This window comes from Arvicanthis niloticus, chromosome 9, assembly GCF_011762505.2.
Source record: "Arvicanthis niloticus isolate mArvNil1 chromosome 9, mArvNil1.pat.X, whole genome shotgun sequence".
NCBI classification, from domain to species: Eukaryota; Metazoa; Chordata; class Mammalia; order Rodentia; family Muridae; genus Arvicanthis; species Arvicanthis niloticus.
In genome coordinates this window covers 73,572,846-73,593,626 of record NC_047666.1, presented here as the reverse complement: position 1 = coordinate 73,593,626, position 20,781 = coordinate 73,572,846, and the positions used below count along the sequence as shown (strand labels likewise).

Here is a 20,781-nt window from a genome sequence, read left to right as displayed (position 1 = left end):
TCACTGGGAGACCAAGCACCAAGGAAGGCACGATGCTGGCTTGCTGGGGGCAGAGGGCAAACCAGCCACACACACACACACACACACACACACACACACACACACACACACACACACTAACAACTTCCTCAAACTGAAGTGAGTTGGATGGTTTCTATCCTTCCTGCCATCCCCGATTTCCTGGAGATGTCATTAGGTCCTAAGATTCAGATACCCGCTCAGGTGAGAGGCCAACGCAGAGATGGGAGCTCAGCTGATGAGCCTATGGTCTGATTGGCAGAACTGTGCACTGTTTGAATAGAGCAGGAAATGACAACAGATTCAGTTCTTGCCTTTTCACTCCTTCCCTGGCTGTCACCAAGGTCAGACAGGATTGTGCAGTATCAATGACAAGGACTCTCATGGAGATCATGGGCCCCTGGTCTTTACCCTTGACTCTGGTGGGTCTCAAACATGGCTGCATATTTGAGGTTCCCTGGGGAGCTTTAAGAAACACTGGCACCTTAATTCTACCCTAGAGCATTTGATGTAGCTGGTCTGAGGTGTAACTTAGCACTGGGAGTTTTAATCGTTCCCTAGGTGATGAAGATTCACAGTTAAGATGGGGAAACTTTTAATTGAATCCATTCATTTAGAAAAAAAAAAAAAATCTATTGTCTCCCAGGGCTTGCTCCTGATCCCATTCTGCCTAACTAACCTTTACTGGTGGGGTCAAGTAAGAATCCCTTGGGAGCGTGTTATAAAAAAAATTCTGTCTCTTGGGACAGTTGAGATGTCATTAAGACTAGCCACCTGAGTGCTTATCCAAAACAACGACGTTGTCCTCGGACCTCCTCCAAACCCATGCTCGCTCTGTCTGTCTCTCTCTCTCTCTCTCTCTCTCTCTCTCTCTCTCTCTCTCACACACACACACACACACACACACACTCACACAAATGCATACACACAGAGGCATATACACATAGACACATACAGAGACATAACCACAAACACATACAATAGACATACACAGAGACACAAACACACACATAGACATACAGAGAGCCACACAAAGAAATGTGTCTCTCTCTCCCTCTCCCTCCTTCTCTCTCTCTTTCTGTCTCTCTCTCTCTCTCTCTCTCTCTCTCTCTCTCTCTCTTTCTCTCTCTCTCTTACACACACACACAGAGCAAACACAGAAACACACACAGTCACACGCACACACACACATACAAAGCAAGCCGTCTTCTTCTGAGGGCAGAAGTGGGAACTTGTCAATGACATAATCATGATGACGGAATGGCTGTGGTGTCTCAGAGCCTTCCTCCATGTCTTTGCTGATACTCTAAGCAATATCTTTATATACACAGCACCGTGAGACCCCTCATGTCCCTTCCCTGTGATATGTAAAAATCCTTTGTCTGTTACCACCTGCAGCCTTTTTCATGACCAAAAAAATGAATCTTATATGGACACGTTGATCAGACGTCTACAGCTGTATTCTCGAAACCTGGAACACCTGGTGGAGGAAAGGACTCAGCTGTACAAGGCCGAGAGGGACAGGGCTGACCACCTTAACTTTATGCTGCTCCCACGGTAAGGCGAGGCTCCTGCAAACATGGCTTCCCATGCGTCCACAGCCAGGCACCTTGCTCCCAGCTGAAACCTTCAACATGCCCGCCTCTCACTGTTGCTGGTTTTGTTCTGGATTTGGTTGGGGCTTTTGTTTGTTTGGGACAGCATAGGATGGTTTCCTTTTAGAGACCCTTCAGGGTTAAAGATGTTTATGCCTGGCTGAGCCTCCTGATTTCACTCTGAATTCCTAAAGCAAAGACGTTATTGTGAGAATTACGGATGGAGCAGAGGGCTGTGAGTTCTAATACCTCATTAAGCCTTCATTGGACCTTCAGGCAAGTCGCCAACTGTCTGTCCTCAGTCTCAGGATGGAAACCCAAGTCTGCCTGTGCTGTGTGAGCTGTGAGACTTTCGGGCATCAGGTGTCAGTGTCTTTGCTTTTCTTCTTGACATCACAGGCAAAGTCCAAGTCATAAGAACTAGAAGTAGTCGGTGGGAGAGGAGGTGGGTGACGCCCACCAGGCCATCTATGAATGAACTTGGTGATGCATGATCAGGACAGAAGAGAGAGGACATTAATACTGAAATTCCCCAAACAGCTTAATGTTTTCTGAACACTGTCATTCAAATAAATTCCCAAGTAATGTTAAGATAAACAAGGAATCACAACATGATGGTCTGGCCCGTGGCTTTGTACAAGCAAGAGGCAATGGTCTCTTCCCGTGTGGCAAGCTGTTAATTGAGTGCAAAGATAAAACCACGAAAATTGAGCTCAGTGAGACCTGACTTCAAAGCTTGCTTCCACCAACCACCTATGAACAGTCTTAGACAGGGGACCTAAATGATCAGCCTGTCTCCCATCTTCCTTCAGTATCTTGGGTAGCAGATAAGAAACCAGCACTTGCCTATGACATTCAGGCCGGGGTATACACAGTAAGTGTGGCTTTTCCCAGTTACTGCTTCCTCAACTCCACCCAGATCCACCTCCATCTGTACTAATGACTATTTTCCAAATAAAAAGTAGTTTCTTCTCTATAAACCTGGGCAAAGGGTTAGGGGACACACACATGCCCCATTCAGTCCCTGGGACTAGGAGAAGCCTAGTGCTAGAATCAGGACCATGAGCCTTCCAGCTCACACACAAACCGGGAGAGCATTCTGGAAGTACATTAGAACCACCCGCCTCTATGTCAAGAGGGCGTGTGTTGCCTGAGCCACATGAACTTACTATGTCATGCAGAATCCTTTGCCTAGACAGTAAGGCCTCGCTGACAAACATGATGCTGTGGTTGCCTGGCAGTCGTCCCAGGGTTCCACCATCAGAGGTTTTAGCCAACAGTGTCACGTCAATGGGCTGAAACAGCTGCCTCTGCAACTCAAGTTTCATGAGCTTGGTTCAACATGCCACTTTGACCGCTAGATGAGATGGCAACTTTTAAAAAGATTGTGTGTGTGTGTGTGTGTGTGTGTGTGTGTGTGTCTGTCTGTGTGTCTGTCTGTCTGTGTGTCTGTCTGTCTGTGTGTCTGTCTGTCTGTGTGTCTGTCTGTCTGTGTGTCTGTCTGTGTGTGTCTATGTGTGTCTGTACATGAGCGTGCATGCCTATATACATTCAACTATGGTTGCCCACACAGGCCATCAGATCTGCCCGGTTAGAGTTATATGTGGTTGTGAGCTCCCTGATACGGAATCTGGGAATGAAATTCGGGTCTTCTGTGAAAGCAGCAAGCACTTTTTTGTTTTTTTCTTTTTTTGTTTGTTTGTTTTTGTTTTTGTTTTATTTTTCGAGACAGGGTTTCTCTGTGTAGCCTTGGCTGTCCTGGAACTCACTCTGTAGACCAGGCTGGCCTCGAACTCAGAAATCCACCTGCCTCTGCCTCCCAAGTGCTGGGATTAAAGGCGTGCGCCACCACCGTCCAGCTGCAGCAAGCACTCTTAATGGCTGAACCATCTCTCCTGTCCCAATAGCAAATAATTTTGCTAGGTGGTTGAAGCCAGACTTTACTATAACTCTGGAAAAATATATTTTATCTTTATGGAAACTTCATATTTACAAAATAACATTAAGTGGCTGCTGACCAGAAGAACCAAAGAGCAACATTTATAGCAATGTTGAAGACTGTTGTGTGAGAGCCACCAGTTCAGCAGTTATCTGAACGGTACCCAGGAGATTAGGAAAACGTAAATGGGTTTTCCTCTTGTGAGAAAACCAAGATATCTAATTTGTTTTCAAATTCTGAGCAGCCTGCTACCCACGCTCGACACCTAAAGTTCTCTTTCTCTTACTTATAAACACTAATTTTTCTGAGGAGTACATGATTTTCAAGTTTCTTTGCCTCCTTCAATATTAACATAAAAAGCACAGACTGGCAGAAATCCCAGTGTAATCATTATGTTTTTGCGGCCCCCACAACTCTTTGCATGCTACACACAGTGTGCCATTTACACACAATGTGACATCACAACCTAACCCGCAGCATTGAGGGTTATTTTGCAGACATTGTGTTACTACACTTGAAAAGACTTTCCTCTAAGCACTCAGTGTGTTCCAGTGCTTAGAGGAAATGCTGTGGCTAATAGGTCGTGGCTAATAGGTTGTGGGCTTTCTGGTCGATCCCCAGGGATTCTGAAATTGTTAGTGTCACCTCCACATCTTCTCCATCTCCCCAAACATGGCTGGGTTTGTAGATGGCTCATGGCGCATAGGATGGGCAGGCATTGCTTGCTCAGTTCTTGTAACAGTTCTGTCTGAAGCAGGCTATGGGATCACAGGAAAGTCTCACTTCCTTTTCAGCCCTTTGTTTTCTTATCTATATAAAATGAAGGAGTTAGGGACTAGAGATATGGCTCAGCGGTTAGGAGCATTTGCTGCTCTTGCAGAGGATCTGAGTTTGGACCTGAGTTTGGACCTGAGTTTGGACCTGAGTTTGCAGCACTCACATGGTAGCTCACAACTATCTTTAGCTCCAGTCTCGAGGGTGCCCTCTTCTGGCCTCTGCAGGTACCAGGTACACTTGCAGGACATATACACACACTCAAGCAAACACTTGTACAAAGTAAAGTAAAATAAGGGCTTTGTTCTCATAGACTGCTGTCTCACCTCCCAGCATCTAGGCTCTGATACTGAGGCATCCATAATTCTGCTCAGACTCCCTTCAAAATGACCCCAAGAACAGCAGAGAGTCCCCACCCCCAGTCTGTTCCCAGGACCCTTCCTCCGTGGGGAAGGCACCTTGTCCCCTAAAGGAAGTCCCAGTCAGCTCAGGTGGACTTGCTCTGAGAACCTGGCCCTTCCATCCCTTCAGCGAGGGTTTCTGGGCAACTTCTCTTTGGCATCCTTTGCTGTAGTTGCAACTTACTTATGGAGTGGTTGACTGTGCTCTTTAAAGGACCTGAATCTGGTTCAAAATATCCAATAAATCCTCATTTAAGTATATTAAAATTAATGTTGAATGTATCATTTCTCTGGTGTGATATTACATAATACCATTAAGTATCTGAGAGGGTCAGAACTGCTGGCTTTGGTGAGGGTGGTGCTCATAGCTTTAGGGTCAATTTCTTATATCAGTGATACAATCAACTGAAGTTTCTGAATATGGTGCTATGCTTGTTTGAAATGGATTATCAATGAATGTGTATAGGCATTAGAGTTATAAAGATGATCGAATTATGAGTTTATGAATATTACTAACCTATGTTAAGGTTGAAAATGCTTGTATTCATCCAAGTTCAAATAACACACGCACACACACACACACACACACACACACACACACACATGCATATTGGCAGTGGAGTCACACACACCACATAGGAAATCCATTGGTTTTGCTTCCTAGACACTCGCTGAGATTCATAAGAAATCTCCTATTTTTCAATCCTATTGACAGTCACTACAGTCTAAACTGCAAGGCAAGGAAACTCTACTGAGGTTAAAGGTCATTTCCTCCCTCCCTCGTCTAGGCTGGTGGTAAAGTCACTGAAGGAGAAAGGCGTCGTGGAGCCAGAGCTGTACGAAGAAGTCACAATCTACTTCAGTGACATCGTGGGCTTCACCACCATCTGCAAGTACAGCACGCCCATGGAGGTGGTGGACATGCTTAACGACATCTACAAGAGCTTCGACCAGATTGTGGACCACCATGATGTCTACAAGGTACCTGCTCCAACCCGCAGGCTGCGACAGTTGAGAGGCCCAAGGCCATCGGAGCCTGACACAGTTGCCCCTGTTATAACACCTGTCCTTTCTACTCAGCATATAACGAGAGGCTGGTTAAGAATGCTTCCTATTCTACCTGCGTTGAGTTCTAGCACCCAAGTCATAGGAGCTCAGAACTGCAGGTAACTCCAGTGCCAAGGGATCTGTTATCGTCTTCTGGTTTCTGCAAACACAACCCCCCACACAGACACATACAAACATGCATGTAAAAAACATACATACATACATACATACATACATACATACATCTTTAACACTCACTGATGTGGTGGTTGAATCCAAGCTGAAACAGCAGAGATGTAGAAGAATTTTAAAAGGTCAAATGCCAAAATTACCTTAAGAAGTAGCCCAGAAGGAACAAATTACAGCACAGATAAATTTGGAATGACAGTGTTTCAAATCCCCTGCAAAGCAGTGGGCAGCATGTAAGCTGACCATAAATGAAGTGCAAAGAGTGGAGTTACAGTAAATACTTCACAAGACCATAAAAATGCTTTATTCTTGAAGGAACCTACAATTACTCTTGGAAAAATACTATGTTGAAAACGATAATCACTAAGGTTTATTCTGGTAACTTGGTTTATGACTAAAATTATATAGGACCCGTCATGTTATTTCACTATTTAGTTTTAATTTTCATTGTGAAGTGTATGGGCATGTGTATGCCTCCTTGTCTGCACCACTTACATGCTGGTACTCATAGGGACATCTGATCCCCTGAAGCTGAAGTTGCAAATGGGTGTGAGCCACTGCGTGAATACAGGAGTGCACCCTGGTCTTCTGCAAGAGCAGGAGGTGTCCTCAATCACCTAGCCATGTCCCCAGCCCATAAACAGATTACTTGACTACTTACAGAATTGTCTACAATGTGTAGACACTTCATCTGCACAATCTAACTATAAAATTCTTCCTTATGGCTAAAATCTTCCGTAGTTGTTTTGTCATCCAGTTAACTAGACTACTAAGAATAAAAAGAAAGAAAGAAAAAAAAAAACTGGAGAAATTGTCATAGGATGGGCCCTGAACGAGTGAACAGGATCCTTACTCATATGTGCATTCAGTAAAGGGTTCTGTTCAATTCTGGCTCCCGCGAGGCAGAGCCACTGATGAGAACATGTTTCCACAGGTAGAAACCATCGGCGATGCCTACGTGGTGGCCAGCGGTCTGCCTATGAGAAATGGCAACCGGCATGCAGTGGACATTTCCAAGATGGCCTTGGACATCCTCAGCTTCATAGGGACCTTTGAGCTGGAGCATCTCCCTGGCCTCCCAGTGTGGATTCGCATCGGAGTTCATTCTGGTAAGGAGTTGGGCATCCTAGCAGAGGGGGCCGCTCAAAGCAGAACACACAAGGCATAGTTTTCCATCTAAAGCTTATTCTTAACCTGTGTGTCAAATGTGGAGCCCATTATATATCCTGAAACATTTCAACCCAGCCCCTAGATTACACCTGAAATAACACCGTGGATAGCATGTTAATTCCAGGATGGATAAGCACTGACCACCCAGGAAAACAAGATGTTCTGGACTGCCCTTAAATCATCACAGTCTATTCTCACTATTACCTTCCCACACACAGTCCCAACTCCTGTTCGTGTTCCATTAAACTGTTACAATCCTGGGGCTGGAGAGACGGCTGAATGGTCAAGACAGTGTAGCACACCTGGAGCCTAGTTCCCGGCACCCATGACAGGCAGTTACAACACCTGTAACTCCAGCTCCAGGAGATAGGATGCTCTTCTGGTCTCCTCCAGCATGTACACTCATCATGTACACCTACCCACAGACAGACGGACATGTACATGTAATGAAACATACAATCTTTTTTTAAGAAGAAAAAAAATAGTATCTAAAAATACATGATTCAGAGGAGAAATAACAAGTGTCTCTAACACATGCTCACCCCACAGCACTGCTACAGAAAGCACATAGGTCACTTAGGAGACACGGAAGTTTAATAGCCCCACTGAAGGGAAAACTCCAAACAGAATTAATGACACGTATGTAAGAAAGAACAATGTACAAAGTGTGTCCTTTGGAACGGAAGTGCTCCAGCAGGCACTGGGGACAGGTAGCATCTACAGAGAACAGAAGTGAACCTGATGGGGTGATACCTGCTTGGAATCCTAGTACCTCCAAAGCCAAGTCAGGAGCATCACGGGTGAGGCCATCTGAATGAATGAGCCAGAGGAGGGGGAGGGGGAGGGGGGAGGGGGAGGGGGGGGAGGGGGAGGGGGGAGGGGGGAGGGGAGGGGAGGGGAGGGGAGGGGAGGGGAGGAGAGGAGAGGAGAGGAGAGGAGAGGAGAGGAGAGGAGAGGAGAGGAGAGGAGAGGAGAGGAGAGGAGAGGAGAGGAGAGACAGAAAGCAACTGACTGGTTAAAGCTCTATGTTGTACTGTCTTCAGCCTCTCTGAGGATGGAAGGTGGAGGGTGGGGGATGGGTGGATGTACAATGAATATATAAGGTGAGAATTTTAAATCATCCTTACTTAATACTTTGCATGACACATCATCTTGCCTTTCCTCACACATTCACACGCATACACACATGCAAGCATACATACACAGGTCTCCTCTATTCCATCTCTTCTGTGTTCTTGTTAGCATTGTTTGTCTGTTTTGTCTTGTATCAAATCTGAAAATGAGGAGTTTAAGACTCATGTAAAATTCGGTATTTTGAACTGTTTTTGGTTTATTTTAATCTTCACTGTTAGGAAACCCTATGCTTTATGGTTGATGATGGTGATGGACATGTTTGTGTGTAGGTGTGTGTCGTGAGTGCACATGCCTGTGGCTACTAGAAGCAGGTGTCAGATCTCTTGGAGCTAGAGTCACAGGCAGTTATAAGCTGCCAAACTTAGGGCTTAGAACCCTATCAGGTCCTCTATGAGAGCAGTACACACCGAATCATAATCTCAGCACTCAGGAATCAGAGGCAAGTGATCTCTGTAAGTCTGAACTACCCTGGTAGACATAGTGAGTTCCAAGATAGCTACATAGAGCTGCATAGTGAGACCTTGTCTCAAATACAAACAAAAAAAGGAAATCCATATGTGTGGTGGGGGAACCAGACAGAGAACTAGTAGTTCCCTCTAGCTGGAAGTTTCTGTATTCATACAATCTTCAGTTTCTATATTAATATTTCACTCGGCATCCAGTTGTCTCTGCAAACCCCAATGCAAAGATAGTTCTTTCCAATGGTTGCATTAACTTTTCCTGGGGCGATGTGAACACCATCTATAGGACACCTATCAGGGTACCAGTGAGAGAACAAACCAGTGTGCTCTCACCCAAGCCTGATTTGGTGGGCCAGTGAGCCATTGGCTGGGTTTACTTACAAGAGTTTGAGTGACCTCAAATAACTCAAAGGTCTCAAGGATGACAACTCCCTACAGCTGCATGGATGGTATTCCTGCTTCAGTTGGCAGTTGGTCATATATATACTTATCATCTTCAGTTGGTCTCCTCCCTTATACATATGATAGCATCTCCCCAGAGATGCCCACATGCAACTGGGGCAGAGTCACAGCTGGTGGCGGGATACAGGAGGGAGTGAGGAGCTGGAATATCCAATGAGGGTCTAAGGATCCTCCTATGAAGCAGCAGAAGCAGCTCTGATCAACACAATGCTTGTTTGTAATGGGCAATATTTAGAAAGTGGCGCCCGGTCCGGCATGTTCTTAAGCAGCCGTCATCTTCCTGACTAGAAAAGGCCAGAGGCCAAGACCGTGGCTCAGGCCAGCCAGAAGCACTGGCCCTGGCACCCACAAGACACCAGCATCGTCATTGTGGACATGCTGTCCACAATGCTTGGCTGAGCCCAAACCATCCCGCTATGACTACGGTGCCTGGTAGAAATGAGACTCTTTTTTGTTTTGGTTTGGTTTGGTTTGGTTTGGTTTGGTTTGGTTTGGTTTTGAGTTTTTGATTTTTTTGACAAGGCTTCTCTGTGTAGTCCTGGCTGTCCTGGAACTCACTCTGTAGACCAGGCTGGCCTCGAACTCAGAAATCCACCTGCCTCTGCCTCCCAAGTGCTGGGATTAAAGGGTTGCACCACCACTGCCCAGCCAGAAATGAGACTCTTAATGCTTAAAGTTTATCTAATATTTACATATTTGGAAATGCTCAATTAACAAGATGCCCACACAATTAGAGTTGTTTCCCAATATCTAACCTTAAGATATAAATTGTTACCCAGGACTGCTCTGGACCCATGCATAGTTCTCCATGGCTGCTCGTCTCCTCCTCTCTCTAGCTCCTCCTCTTCCTTTTCCCTTTCCTCTCCTTCTCTCTCTTCTCTCCTCCCACATTAGCTCCTCCCCCATCAGCTCCACTGCAAACAATGTAGCAGCAGCAGGAAACCATCCTGCTACACCTGCTTATGCTTAAGAAACAAATGTCCACAACACCCACCCATGGTGCTATAATGCACGCTCTTGCCTTGGCTTCTGTTCTGCACGTTGAAACATCCTTGAGCCACAGACCAAATTCAGCAGCATTGGCATGGCCATGATGCTTATGGAAGACTCAGCCACATACTTTTCTTCTGAGTGTTCCATTTTAGGTCACCAATCCTAGAAATAGCACCATAAAGTTAACACAAGCAAGCATGGGCAATTTTGTCTTTGGGTCTATGGTTCTTTCTAGCAGTCCAGAGTTTAGGAGTGTGTGCTTTGATACAGCAGACAAGCTATGGGGTCACCTGAGCTGTTCTGGAGAGCTCTTGATCTTCAAATGTTGGCATCTTGTGAGCTGGACCTCTAATGCATTCTTGTTCTGTAAAAATATAAGTGTTCTTTGCTCAACAAAAACCCAGAGCCTGTAGTCATTCATTAAAGGAATCGCATCACGGGTGTAGCCAAGTCTCCGTGCCTTGAAGTATTCATTCAGCCCTGTGCCCATGAGAGAGGCTCACCCGTCACAGCTCCATTCTTCAGTGTGCAATGATGGCTCCTCTTCCTTGCTTCCAGGCCCCTGTGCTGCTGGCGTTGTGGGAATCAAGATGCCTCGTTACTGCCTGTTTGGAGATACCGTCAACACTGCCTCTAGGATGGAATCCACTGGCCTCCGTAAGAAGGGGCATTGCTGTTTTCCTTAGGGAACAGACATTCTCTCTTTCAGCAGATGCACTTGTAGAACTCGCTGCACAGTGCTGAGACACAGTGTCAGAGAGGCAGAAGGACCCTTCACAGGGGCTAGACTTGAGCCTGTGTTAACATGCCATGTCTAATTTTGTTGTGTAAACTGTTGGTTATTTCAGTCTTTTTCCTTCACTTTTAGACTGTTTCTGAATTTGGGGACCACATGCCATGAAATCTAGCATGTTCTAGATGGGATAGTCATGAATTTTAGCATACATCTATAAAAACTGTGTTATCCAATGGGAAAGATGTGGACCAGACACCTGGATCAGATTTATCTTTCCTGTTTTCGTGGGATTTCTAGAAGCTGATATTAGGAGAGAAAGTATCTAGGAATTCATTAATGCACAAGGTTTCAGGCTTTTCTTCAGATTGAATCCGTCTTGGACATTTTGCATGTGCCCAGCAAAAGTGAGGCACTGTGTACTGCATGCAGTGGGTGATTAGTTAATATTGGTGATAGTGATAACAATAATAAATATTTAGAGATGAAGTTTCAAAAGCTGACAAGACACAGGACCAAGGTTTTGATAGTTAGACTGACATGATCTAAGAATTATCTACCACAAAGTCAAAATGTTGTAGGAAGACTAAAGTGTGTCTTCAGCAGACTTAGATTAAAATAAAAAACTGTCCTCACATCATCTGCATAAATTGGGGGAAGTCGTTCCATCTTTCAAGACCTTGGAAAGGTGAATACATAAACAGGGGGGCGAGACACCAACCTCGTTGGGAGGGTTTCTGGACAGGACTGGACTGGTCCAGAGCACTCGACAGTCCTCTGATCCATGACCGGTGTCCACCGTTCTGACCACTGTCACGGCTTGTGGTATGTCTGTTGGGCATGCAGCAATGAGCTGTTAGGTAGGCATCCCTTATCAACTGTCTCTCAGAAGGATATGGGGTTCCGAAGAGGAAAGCTTGAGAAAACTCAGAGCCCAAATCCTCACCTTGCCCACAGCACCTTAGCTCTTTACTGGATCTTTATGCTGGAGACCACTCAGCCAAAGCTCCACCCCAGGCTCAGCTGGGGAAGCTCCATCCAAAGCCAGGTCCAAAGGTTCCCACTCTGAGCTTGAATGAGACTCAGTGGACAAAAGTTGGAGAGTGCCAGCATTCAGGAAGGACCCTAAAAAAACAGTGCCAGACCAGTCTTCCTACATGGGCAGTGTTTTCTCATCCACTGGTACTGTTTTAAAAGATCCATTCACTAAAACGGCTGTGTGCATTTCTCCGTGATGGGCACTAGTTTCTTAGGGTGCCACTGACATCTCGAATCAGAGAGAAGCAAACGTGGCCATGTCGTGTGTCGACACGGGGAGATTTTCACTGATCTGGTTTGTGTTTCCAGCCTTGAGGATTCACATGAGCAGCTCCACCATAGCCATCCTGAAGAGAACGGATTGCCAGTTCCTGTATGAAGTGAGGGGAGAAACGTACTTAAAGGTAGGGATGCTGCAGACACGTGTGGATGCTGCAGACATGTGTGGATGCTGCAGACACGTGTGGATACTGCAGACATGTGTGGGCATGCACTCAGACACACGTGGGCCACATGACACCCTCCACCAAGAAAGTCAGAAAAGATGAAGCTGAAGAATCTTTTTCTGCCCTCCCTGCAGGGAGCTCCACCATCCCGAGAGAAAGAGCCTCTGCCCATGTGAACTCAGAACTGCCCTGTACTCCCACAAGCCCTTGAGCTGTTCCGTGCTGGGGCTAAAAGGCCACAAAGCATTGCTGCCAGGCTGGAGAGGCGGCTCAGAGGTCAAAAGCACTTGCTGCTCTTGCAGAGGACCCAGGTTCAGTTCCCAGCACCCACACACTGGGCCACAACCATTTTTAACTTCAGTTATAAGGGATCTGACACCCTCTCTTGGTCTCCATGGATACTGCATACATACAGTAAAAATACATACATACATACAGGCAAACCACTCATACAAATAAAGTAAAATAAATGAACCTAAAAGTAATTTTAAACTATATAACAACACCAGCGACAACAGAACACTGGTACCATTTCTTCCACATACATGAACCATCCGTCCACATATATGCACCATCTATCCCCTCCACATATATGCACCATCTGTCCCCAGGTCCTCCTCCTGACCCAAGAGCTCAAACTGGTCAGAATTCACTAAAGTCTAAACATCTCACTTTTGGATATAGCTTTCTCTCCACAGTTGCTTTTATCATTATGAGGCTCTGGACCAGGGGGTACCAAGATGTGGACTCACACTCCTCACCCCTGAGTACTTGTTAAACTGCAGGTGTCTAGATATGCTGCCTGGCCTCCTGAGACTCTAAGGGAACAACCAGGCACCTGTCCTTTGGATGAGCACTCTGATGTTGTGACACATAGATGTTTGAGGATCATGGCTATAGGTTTTCCATGCTGTGTCTTGCTTTTTTGCTCTTGTGCATGTGTGCTTGATACATGTGCATATAGGAGTGCACACTTACAAGCCTGTGCACTTGCAGTGTAGAGGCCTGGATATCAGGGTTCTCCTATGTTCTTTGAAGCAGAGTCTCTTTCAGATCTGGATCTGGAGTTGTCTGATACGGCTAGGCTGGATAGCCAGGCTGGCCTGGGGGTTCCCTGTCTCTGCCTTCTGAGGCTGGAGTTACGGGGAGGGTGGACACCCACCTATGTGCTCAGCACTTTAACTTCTGAGCCATGTCCCCCACATGCTTCTCACATTTAAACCAGCTGCCCTGTGAAGCCACCAGCTGTCCTCAGCCATCCTTCAGGTGTATTTGAAAATTATCACAATTTTTGTAAAACTGATCTAAAGCCAGCAACTGACCATATGTATTTTCGTCTCCAGGAGCTATACATTCTACGGCATGTACATTGTAGCTGCAACTTGGCAAACATCTCCTTTTAAGCAAAATTGTGTGATAACACTAAGTTTTTGAGTCTTCCACAAACACGTTTACTAAACCAAGATCATTCCCCTAAAATGCTGCTCATAGTCTTGTAAAAATGTAGATTCATGGATACTCATTTAATTTATATGCATCTGATCTCCCCAGATGAAACCTTAGCAAAAGTAAAGTTTCTTGTAAGTTTCCATTCACTGCATAACCCCACCCACCATGAGCCAAACGAATGTCACTTCCGGGGGCTTATTATGGCACATATATTTATAATTACACACCACCATAATGAAACTGTGGCAACAATTTTGTCTCAAAACTGCCCCCATAAAAGGTTAAAAGAAAACACAGGACTGGAGAGAGATGGTCCTTACTGTCAAGTCTGAGCACCTGAGTGTCACCCCACATGGGAGGAGAGGACCAACTCCTGATAGTTGTCCTCTGTCCAGCACATGTGTGTTGTCTTAGTCACACACACACATACACACACACACACACACTAATTAAAACAAAGAAAACATGGGCAATAGAAACCGGTTATATTTGTTAGCAGAACTGTGAGTGGATTTCTTCCTTTCTTAAAATGTACTTATTTACTTGTGTGTGTGTGTGTTGAGTATGTCCGTGTGTATATGTGTGTTGAGTATGTTTATGTGTGTATGTGTGTGTTGAGTATGTTCACATCTGTGTGTGTATGTGTGTGTTGAGTATGTTCATGTGTGTATGTGTGTATTGAATATGTTCATGTGTGTATGTATGTGTTGAGTATGTTTGTGTGTGTGTGTGATGCATAGAAGCCAGATGTCAACACTGGTTGTTTTCTTCAATTCCTTTAAACCTTTAAGTTCCTTTAAACTCTTGAAGTTTTATATTTTATTGTGTGTGTGTGTGTACACACACCCTTGAGGACACCTTTGTGGAGCCTGTTGTCTCTCTTCCCACCTTATGTGTGTCCAAGGATGAAACTCAGACTGCCAAGCTTTTGTGGCTGTAACCCATGAGCTGTCTTGCCGTCCTCATGTCCTCATCATTCTGAGGCAGGGTCTCCCACTAACCTTGCAGCTGACCGGTTTGGACTGGCTTGCCAGTGAGCCCTGGAGATCCTCTTGTCTCTGCTTTCCAGTATGTGGGACACAGACCTATGCTGCTGTACCCCACTTTGTACTGGGGTGCTGGTGATCTGAACTTGGGCCCCATGCTCTCCCAGAAAGCACTTTCCAAAAGAGCTGCCTCCTCAGGCTTGACTTTCATCCTTTATAAGATGGGCTTCTTAAGCTAGGCAGTGGTGGTGCACGCCTTTAATTCCAGCACTTGGGAGGCAGAGGCAGGCAGATTTCTGAGTTCGAGGCCAGCCTGGTCTACAGAGTGAGTTCCAGGACAGCCAGGGCTACACAGAGAAACCCTGTCTCAAAAAACAAAAAACAAAAAACAAAAACAAACAAACAAAAAAAGATGTTCTTCTTAAAATGTGGCTGTACTGTAACCTGAAATATCTTTTGGGCAAGCAAGCAAGTTTTATTTTGAAAACAGCCAGTCTGGATGAGCATGGAGGCTCATGCCTAAAATCCCAGAACTCAGTGTCTGAGGCAGGAGAATTGCTGTGAGCTTGCAGCAACCTGGGTTACATGAAGAGCTCCAGACCTGCCTGCATCATAGTATGGGACCTTGTCTCAAATTAATCAATTGATTAATTAATTATTAATTTAAAATAAAACAGAAGAAGAGAGTAAAGAAAAAGGAAAAAAGCCAGCCCGGCAGGAGACTTCTTAAAAACTTTTCTAAATTTTACGGAGATGTATGTTTGAATAGAGGCACTGATGAGCAGTGGGGGGGGGGGGGGGATGGGTGCCTCTTGGGGCAGCGGGTGAGAACAGTGCCCACTGCCTTCATGGGACCTTCCTCTTTTGTGTCACTAGGGAAGAGGGACAGAGACCACCTACTGGCTGACGGGGATGAAGGACCAAGAGTACAGCCTGCCAACCCCACCGACAGTGTAAGCCTCGGGATGGCAGGGAGGGAGAGGGGCCAGAAGATCTCGGTCCAGTCTTGTTGGCACTTATGCTACTTAGAGGTTCTCAGCATGTCAAGTGCCAGGGAGTGGCAATGACACTTTGGGTGAGCTGAGATCTAAACACGAGAAAGTCTAGAATGTTCCTTTCTCCCTCTGCTGAGCTGGAGTGTCCGTGATGGCCGTGTCATCCTAAGACTCAGACACAGAAAGCACGCCGCCTCTGCTGTTCCGGAGCACTGATGCTCGCTCATAGGTCAGACGTGTGTGTTCTCAGTGAAGTCACACCTCGGCGCTCATGTCCCATTGTCCCAGGGAGGCTCCCCTGGGAAAGAGGAAGGGGAATACTCTAGAACTGGAGGAGATTTTGTTCTTATTTCATTGATTTGGGCTTTATTTTGTTTTAGTGGCTCCTTTTCCTTCTGACCTCTGAGGGGTGATTTTTTTTTAGTTGACCCAATTATGTAGTCACAAGATAATAGACTAATACGTTAAATAGAGTGCATACATACAGGAATATGTACACACATACATACATACATATGTACACACATGTGTGCACACACACATAGAGGGGTGGGGAGAAGAGAGAGAGAGAGAGAGAGAGAGAGAGAGAGAGCGCCCAAACTGGCCTCCACCTCTCAATCTCCCTGTCTTGGTCAGTCTCCCAGATGCTGGCTTTATAAAGCTATAAACCAGCATCTTCACCTAGTTATATTTTAAACAGCTTATATCCACTAAAATATACTTGATTTGCCAGTGTGGTGGCACATACTTTTGATCCCAGCACTCAGGCAAGTACATCTCTGTGAGTTTGAGGACCAGCCTAAGCTGCATACACACCATTCCAAAAACAAAGGTAGGGGGCGGGGCTGAAGAGATAGCTCAGTGATGAGAGGATCTGAGTTCAGTTTCCATCACACTGATTCTGTAACTCTAGAAGAGGGATGTGACGCCCTCTTCTGGACTCTGTGGTTACTGCACGTACATCACACACAGACACACAGAGATGCACGCATGCGCACACGCACACACCACCTCCATCCACACATAATAAAAATAAAATAAATCTTGGGGCTGGAGAGATGGCTCCGCAGTTAAGAATGCATGCTTACTGCTCCTCCAGCGGATCTGAGTCTGTTTCTCCACACCCACATCAGGTTACAACTACCTGCAACTCCAGCTCCAGGGGATCTGATATTTTGTTTCTGGCTTCCACAGGAACCCACTAACATGTTTTATACATGTATATCTACACAGAAATACACATAAATAAAAATAACTAAAATGCCTCTTCTGACCATCTTCCTAGAATGCCCCATCATCTTGCACTTACTGAAATGCTGGTTAAATACTGCTCACGAAGCATGGGGGAGCTGGGGCTGTGCTCCTGGCTTGCTCCTGAGAACAAAAGGCAGCTTGGAGCTCACATCGTACCTGCTTCGTTCTTACAAGGACAGAGCATGGAGCTGGAGCAATGGCTCAGAGGTTAAGAGCACTAGCTGCTCTTTCATAAGACCGGAGTCTAATGGACCCAGGTTTGGTTCCCAGGATGCACATGGCAGCAAACCACCATCTGTAACTCCAATTCCAGGAGATCTGACCCTTTCCTAGCCACCTGGACACCAGGCACACATTGATGCAAGACACACATGCAGGCAAAGCACCCATACACGATAAACAAACAAACAACAACAACAAGAATAGATGTTGGAAGCAAAGATGCTTTCAGAGCTGCTGCTCCTGCCTCCCGTCTGCTGAGGAGAGGACCATGGTTTTAGGTCTTAACTTAGAGTCCGCATTCTGCTGCCATAGGGGGAAATTTTCATACCCAACCAGCAGGTTTTGGTCCTGAAGGTGACTCAGGTTGTCCTGCCCCATTAGCTAGCAAGTCTCCTGGCCTCAGTCCCTCAGCTGTTGCTGGAGAAGAGACGTTGTCATGCAGACAGAAGGCAAACTATCAGAGTTGCTGAGTCAACCTGGAAAGCGTGGCTTCAAACTAGGACTGCCCAGATCTGTTCTAAACTTTGGAAACCTCCTACCATCCTGAGCCCTCTCCAGACAATGTTCACATGCATAGCTACGTGGGGAACTGGTGTATTTTCAGGGCTGCGTGGTGGAGTCCTCACCTCCTCTTGCTTGGTCTCAGTGGCTCTTCTAGCATGTTCCCCAGTTCTAGCAATATGTTTCACGTTGAAAGAGAAAGATCCACTTCCTGTGTGTGATGTATTTTGCTGACTGGGCATGGACACGTGGCAAGGGAAGAGAGTTCTTTGGACTCACCAAAGACAATGGTGGTTTTGTACCCCCTGCGTTCCCTGTGTGTAGCACGGAATAGGCATCTGCTGGGTAGTGGTGGAATTAAACCTGTGGAGCTAAGACACGTTCCTTGTGGTCTCGTGCTGACTAGTTCCATTTTTCTCTCCCACGCACTTTCCAGGGAGAACCAACAGCGTCTGCAAACTGAGTTCTCAGACATGATCGTTAGCGCCTTACAGAAAAGACAGGCCTCGGGCATGAAGAGCCGGAGGCCCACTCGGGTGGCCAGCTACAAGAAAGGCTTTTTGGAATACATGCAGCTGAACAACTCAGACCACGATAGCACCTATTTTTAGACCAAGTGAAGTCTGAGAACTGACAGTAGCAACCTCCGATATCCTGAATCTGCATTTCCCAGAGACCTCAACAACACACACAAGTGCCTAGCTTCAGTGTCCTGCCTGGAACATAGAACCAGCCTCTCAAGTCATGTGGGTGTTCTGGGTTTGGTTTGGTTTGGTTGGTTGGTTGGTTTTGTTTGGTTTTAGTTGGGACCGAGTCTCGAGTGTCCCAAACTGGCCTCAAACTCACTGCTCAGCAGTGGGTGTCCTTGAACTTCTAACACTGTCCATGTGTGTTCCTGGCAGTGTGGTGACCCTGTACTCCAGAGCCATGTCCCACAGTTCTTCATGGATCGTCAACCTGAATCAAGGAGAGAGGAGTGTGCTGTGCTGTGCAGAACTCGGGGTTTTGTTCTAATTTCATCTCTGGTTTTGTTTTGTTTACTGGCTCCTTCCTTCTGTACATGTGAGAGAACTTTTTTTAAATTGTCTGAATTGTATGTTTAGTAGCTTATCTCCAAGAAAGTATGTTTAACTAGTGATTTTTGTAGAAAACTTGCTGAATATTAGATTAAAAATAAAAGTACTTAGAGTCTAGTATGTGTCTCTATGGCCTGCTCCTCTTCCTGAGGCCGCCAGTCCTCACCTCCTACTTACTGAAAAGACTAAGTGTCCCACGGAGGAATAAGGCAAGGTTAGCATTGCTCGTCAGGGGCCAGATCCTTGAAGGCTGGTAGCATCCTCTGTGCTCATGAGATTATTGATTTAAAACTGTGGTTTTGCCTCGGCCTGCCAACTTAGCAATGTGAATATGCAACAGCCTGTCATGGCAGAGACCTAAGGAGGGGCCAGACACAGGTTCAATTCCTACATGGCTCTGTTCTATCTAGGAAGTCACCAGTGTCTCCAAGCACCTGCTGTTTCTGACAGTGTAACCCCTTCCTTAAGTGACACACAGCTCTCCCTGTATATATTACAGTTTATACATACTTACATACCACATGTGTGCTCTCTCGCTCTCTCTCTTTATATATATATATATGTATATATTATCGTAATATATGCATATGTATATATGTATATTTTATAATATATACACATATGTATATATGAACTATAATTTTAATATGTGTACACACACTCTCTGTGTTAGCTATTTTTTGTTGCTGTGATAAAATACCATAACCAAGGCAACTTATGAAAGAAAGAGTTCATTGTAGCTTATGGTTCCAGCGAGAGAGAGAGAGTCCATAGTATCAGGGTAGTGTGTCTGCAGACATGGCAACAAGAACAGGATGGTGAGAGATCACATCTCTATCAGCATTCGGGAAACAGAGCAAGAGACCTGGAAATGAGGGAGGCAATTAACAGCCCATTCCCAGGGAGTACGTCCTCCAGCAAGGATACACTTATGAAAGGTTCTGTAACCTCCCCAAATGGTGCCACCAACTGGGGACAAAGTGTTTGCACTGGCTGGTTTTGTGTGTCAACTTGACACAAGCTGGAGTTGTCACAGAGAAAGGACCCTCCCTTGAGAAAATGTCTCCATGAGATCCAGCTATAAGGTATTTTCTCAATTAGTGATCAAAGTGGGAGAGCCCAGCCCATTGTGGGTGGTGCCATCCCTGGGCTGGTGGTCCTGGGTTCTATAAGCCAGCAGGCTGAGCAAGCCATGTTGAGCAGGCTAGTAAGCAGCACCCCTCCATGGCCTCTGCATCAGCTCCTGCCTCCAAGTTCCTGCCCTGTGTGAGTTCCTGTCCTGACTTCCTTTGGTGATGAACAACAATGTGGAAGTGTAAGCTGAATAAACCCTTTCCTCCCCAACTTGCTTCTTGGTCATGATATTTTGTGCAGAAATTGACACCCTGACTAAGACAGTGTTCAAATATTTAAACCTAATGCATACATTTGTTCAAACCCCCACACCATATAAATTTTTATATTTAGCCTGCATGAAACCAATATGGAACCATTAATTGGACATTTTCATGGTAATTCTAAAAGTAGTGTATATATGAAACACATTAAAAGTACTCAGTGGTCGCACATCACTGATCAATACTAATTATTGCAAATACATACATACATACTTGGCATGCATATGCTAAGAATCAGACACATTAGCTGGGCAGTGGTGGCACATGCCTTTAATCCCAGCACTTGGGAGGCAGAGGCAGGTGGATTTCTGAGTTCGAGGCCAGCCTGGTCTACAGAGTGAGTTCCAGGACAGCCAGGGCTACACAGAGAAACCCTGTCTTGAAAAACCAAAAAAAAAAAAAAAAAAAAAAAAAAAAAAAGAATCAGGTACAGGTACATAATAGTCAGGTCATGGGCAGTAGGGAAAATGAAAAATGCATAGCCTAACCTATGACCCAGAC

General features: G+C 45.6%; 1 protein-coding gene across 2 annotated transcripts in view; it reads left to right on the top strand.

Annotated features, from left to right (window-relative positions):
- The window catches only part of Gucy2c (guanylate cyclase 2C), an 80,293-nt gene extending 61,293 nt beyond the window's left edge, over positions 1-19,000 (top strand). For both annotated transcript variants that reach the window (XM_076940696.1, XM_034511990.2), the window contains exons 21-27: positions 1,417-1,575; positions 5,516-5,708; positions 6,898-7,072; positions 10,742-10,840; positions 12,264-12,358; positions 15,712-15,788; positions 18,244-19,000. In XM_076940696.1, coding sequence (XP_076796811.1) covers positions 1,417-1,575; positions 5,516-5,708; positions 6,898-7,072; positions 10,742-10,840; positions 12,264-12,358; positions 15,712-15,788; positions 18,244-18,418 — 973 coding nt within the window. In that variant the 3' untranslated portion in view covers positions 18,419-19,000. The remainder of the gene's footprint in view (positions 1-1,416; positions 1,576-5,515; positions 5,709-6,897; positions 7,073-10,741; positions 10,841-12,263; positions 12,359-15,711; positions 15,789-18,243) is intronic.
- Positions 19,001-20,781: the final 1,781 nt, after the last annotated feature.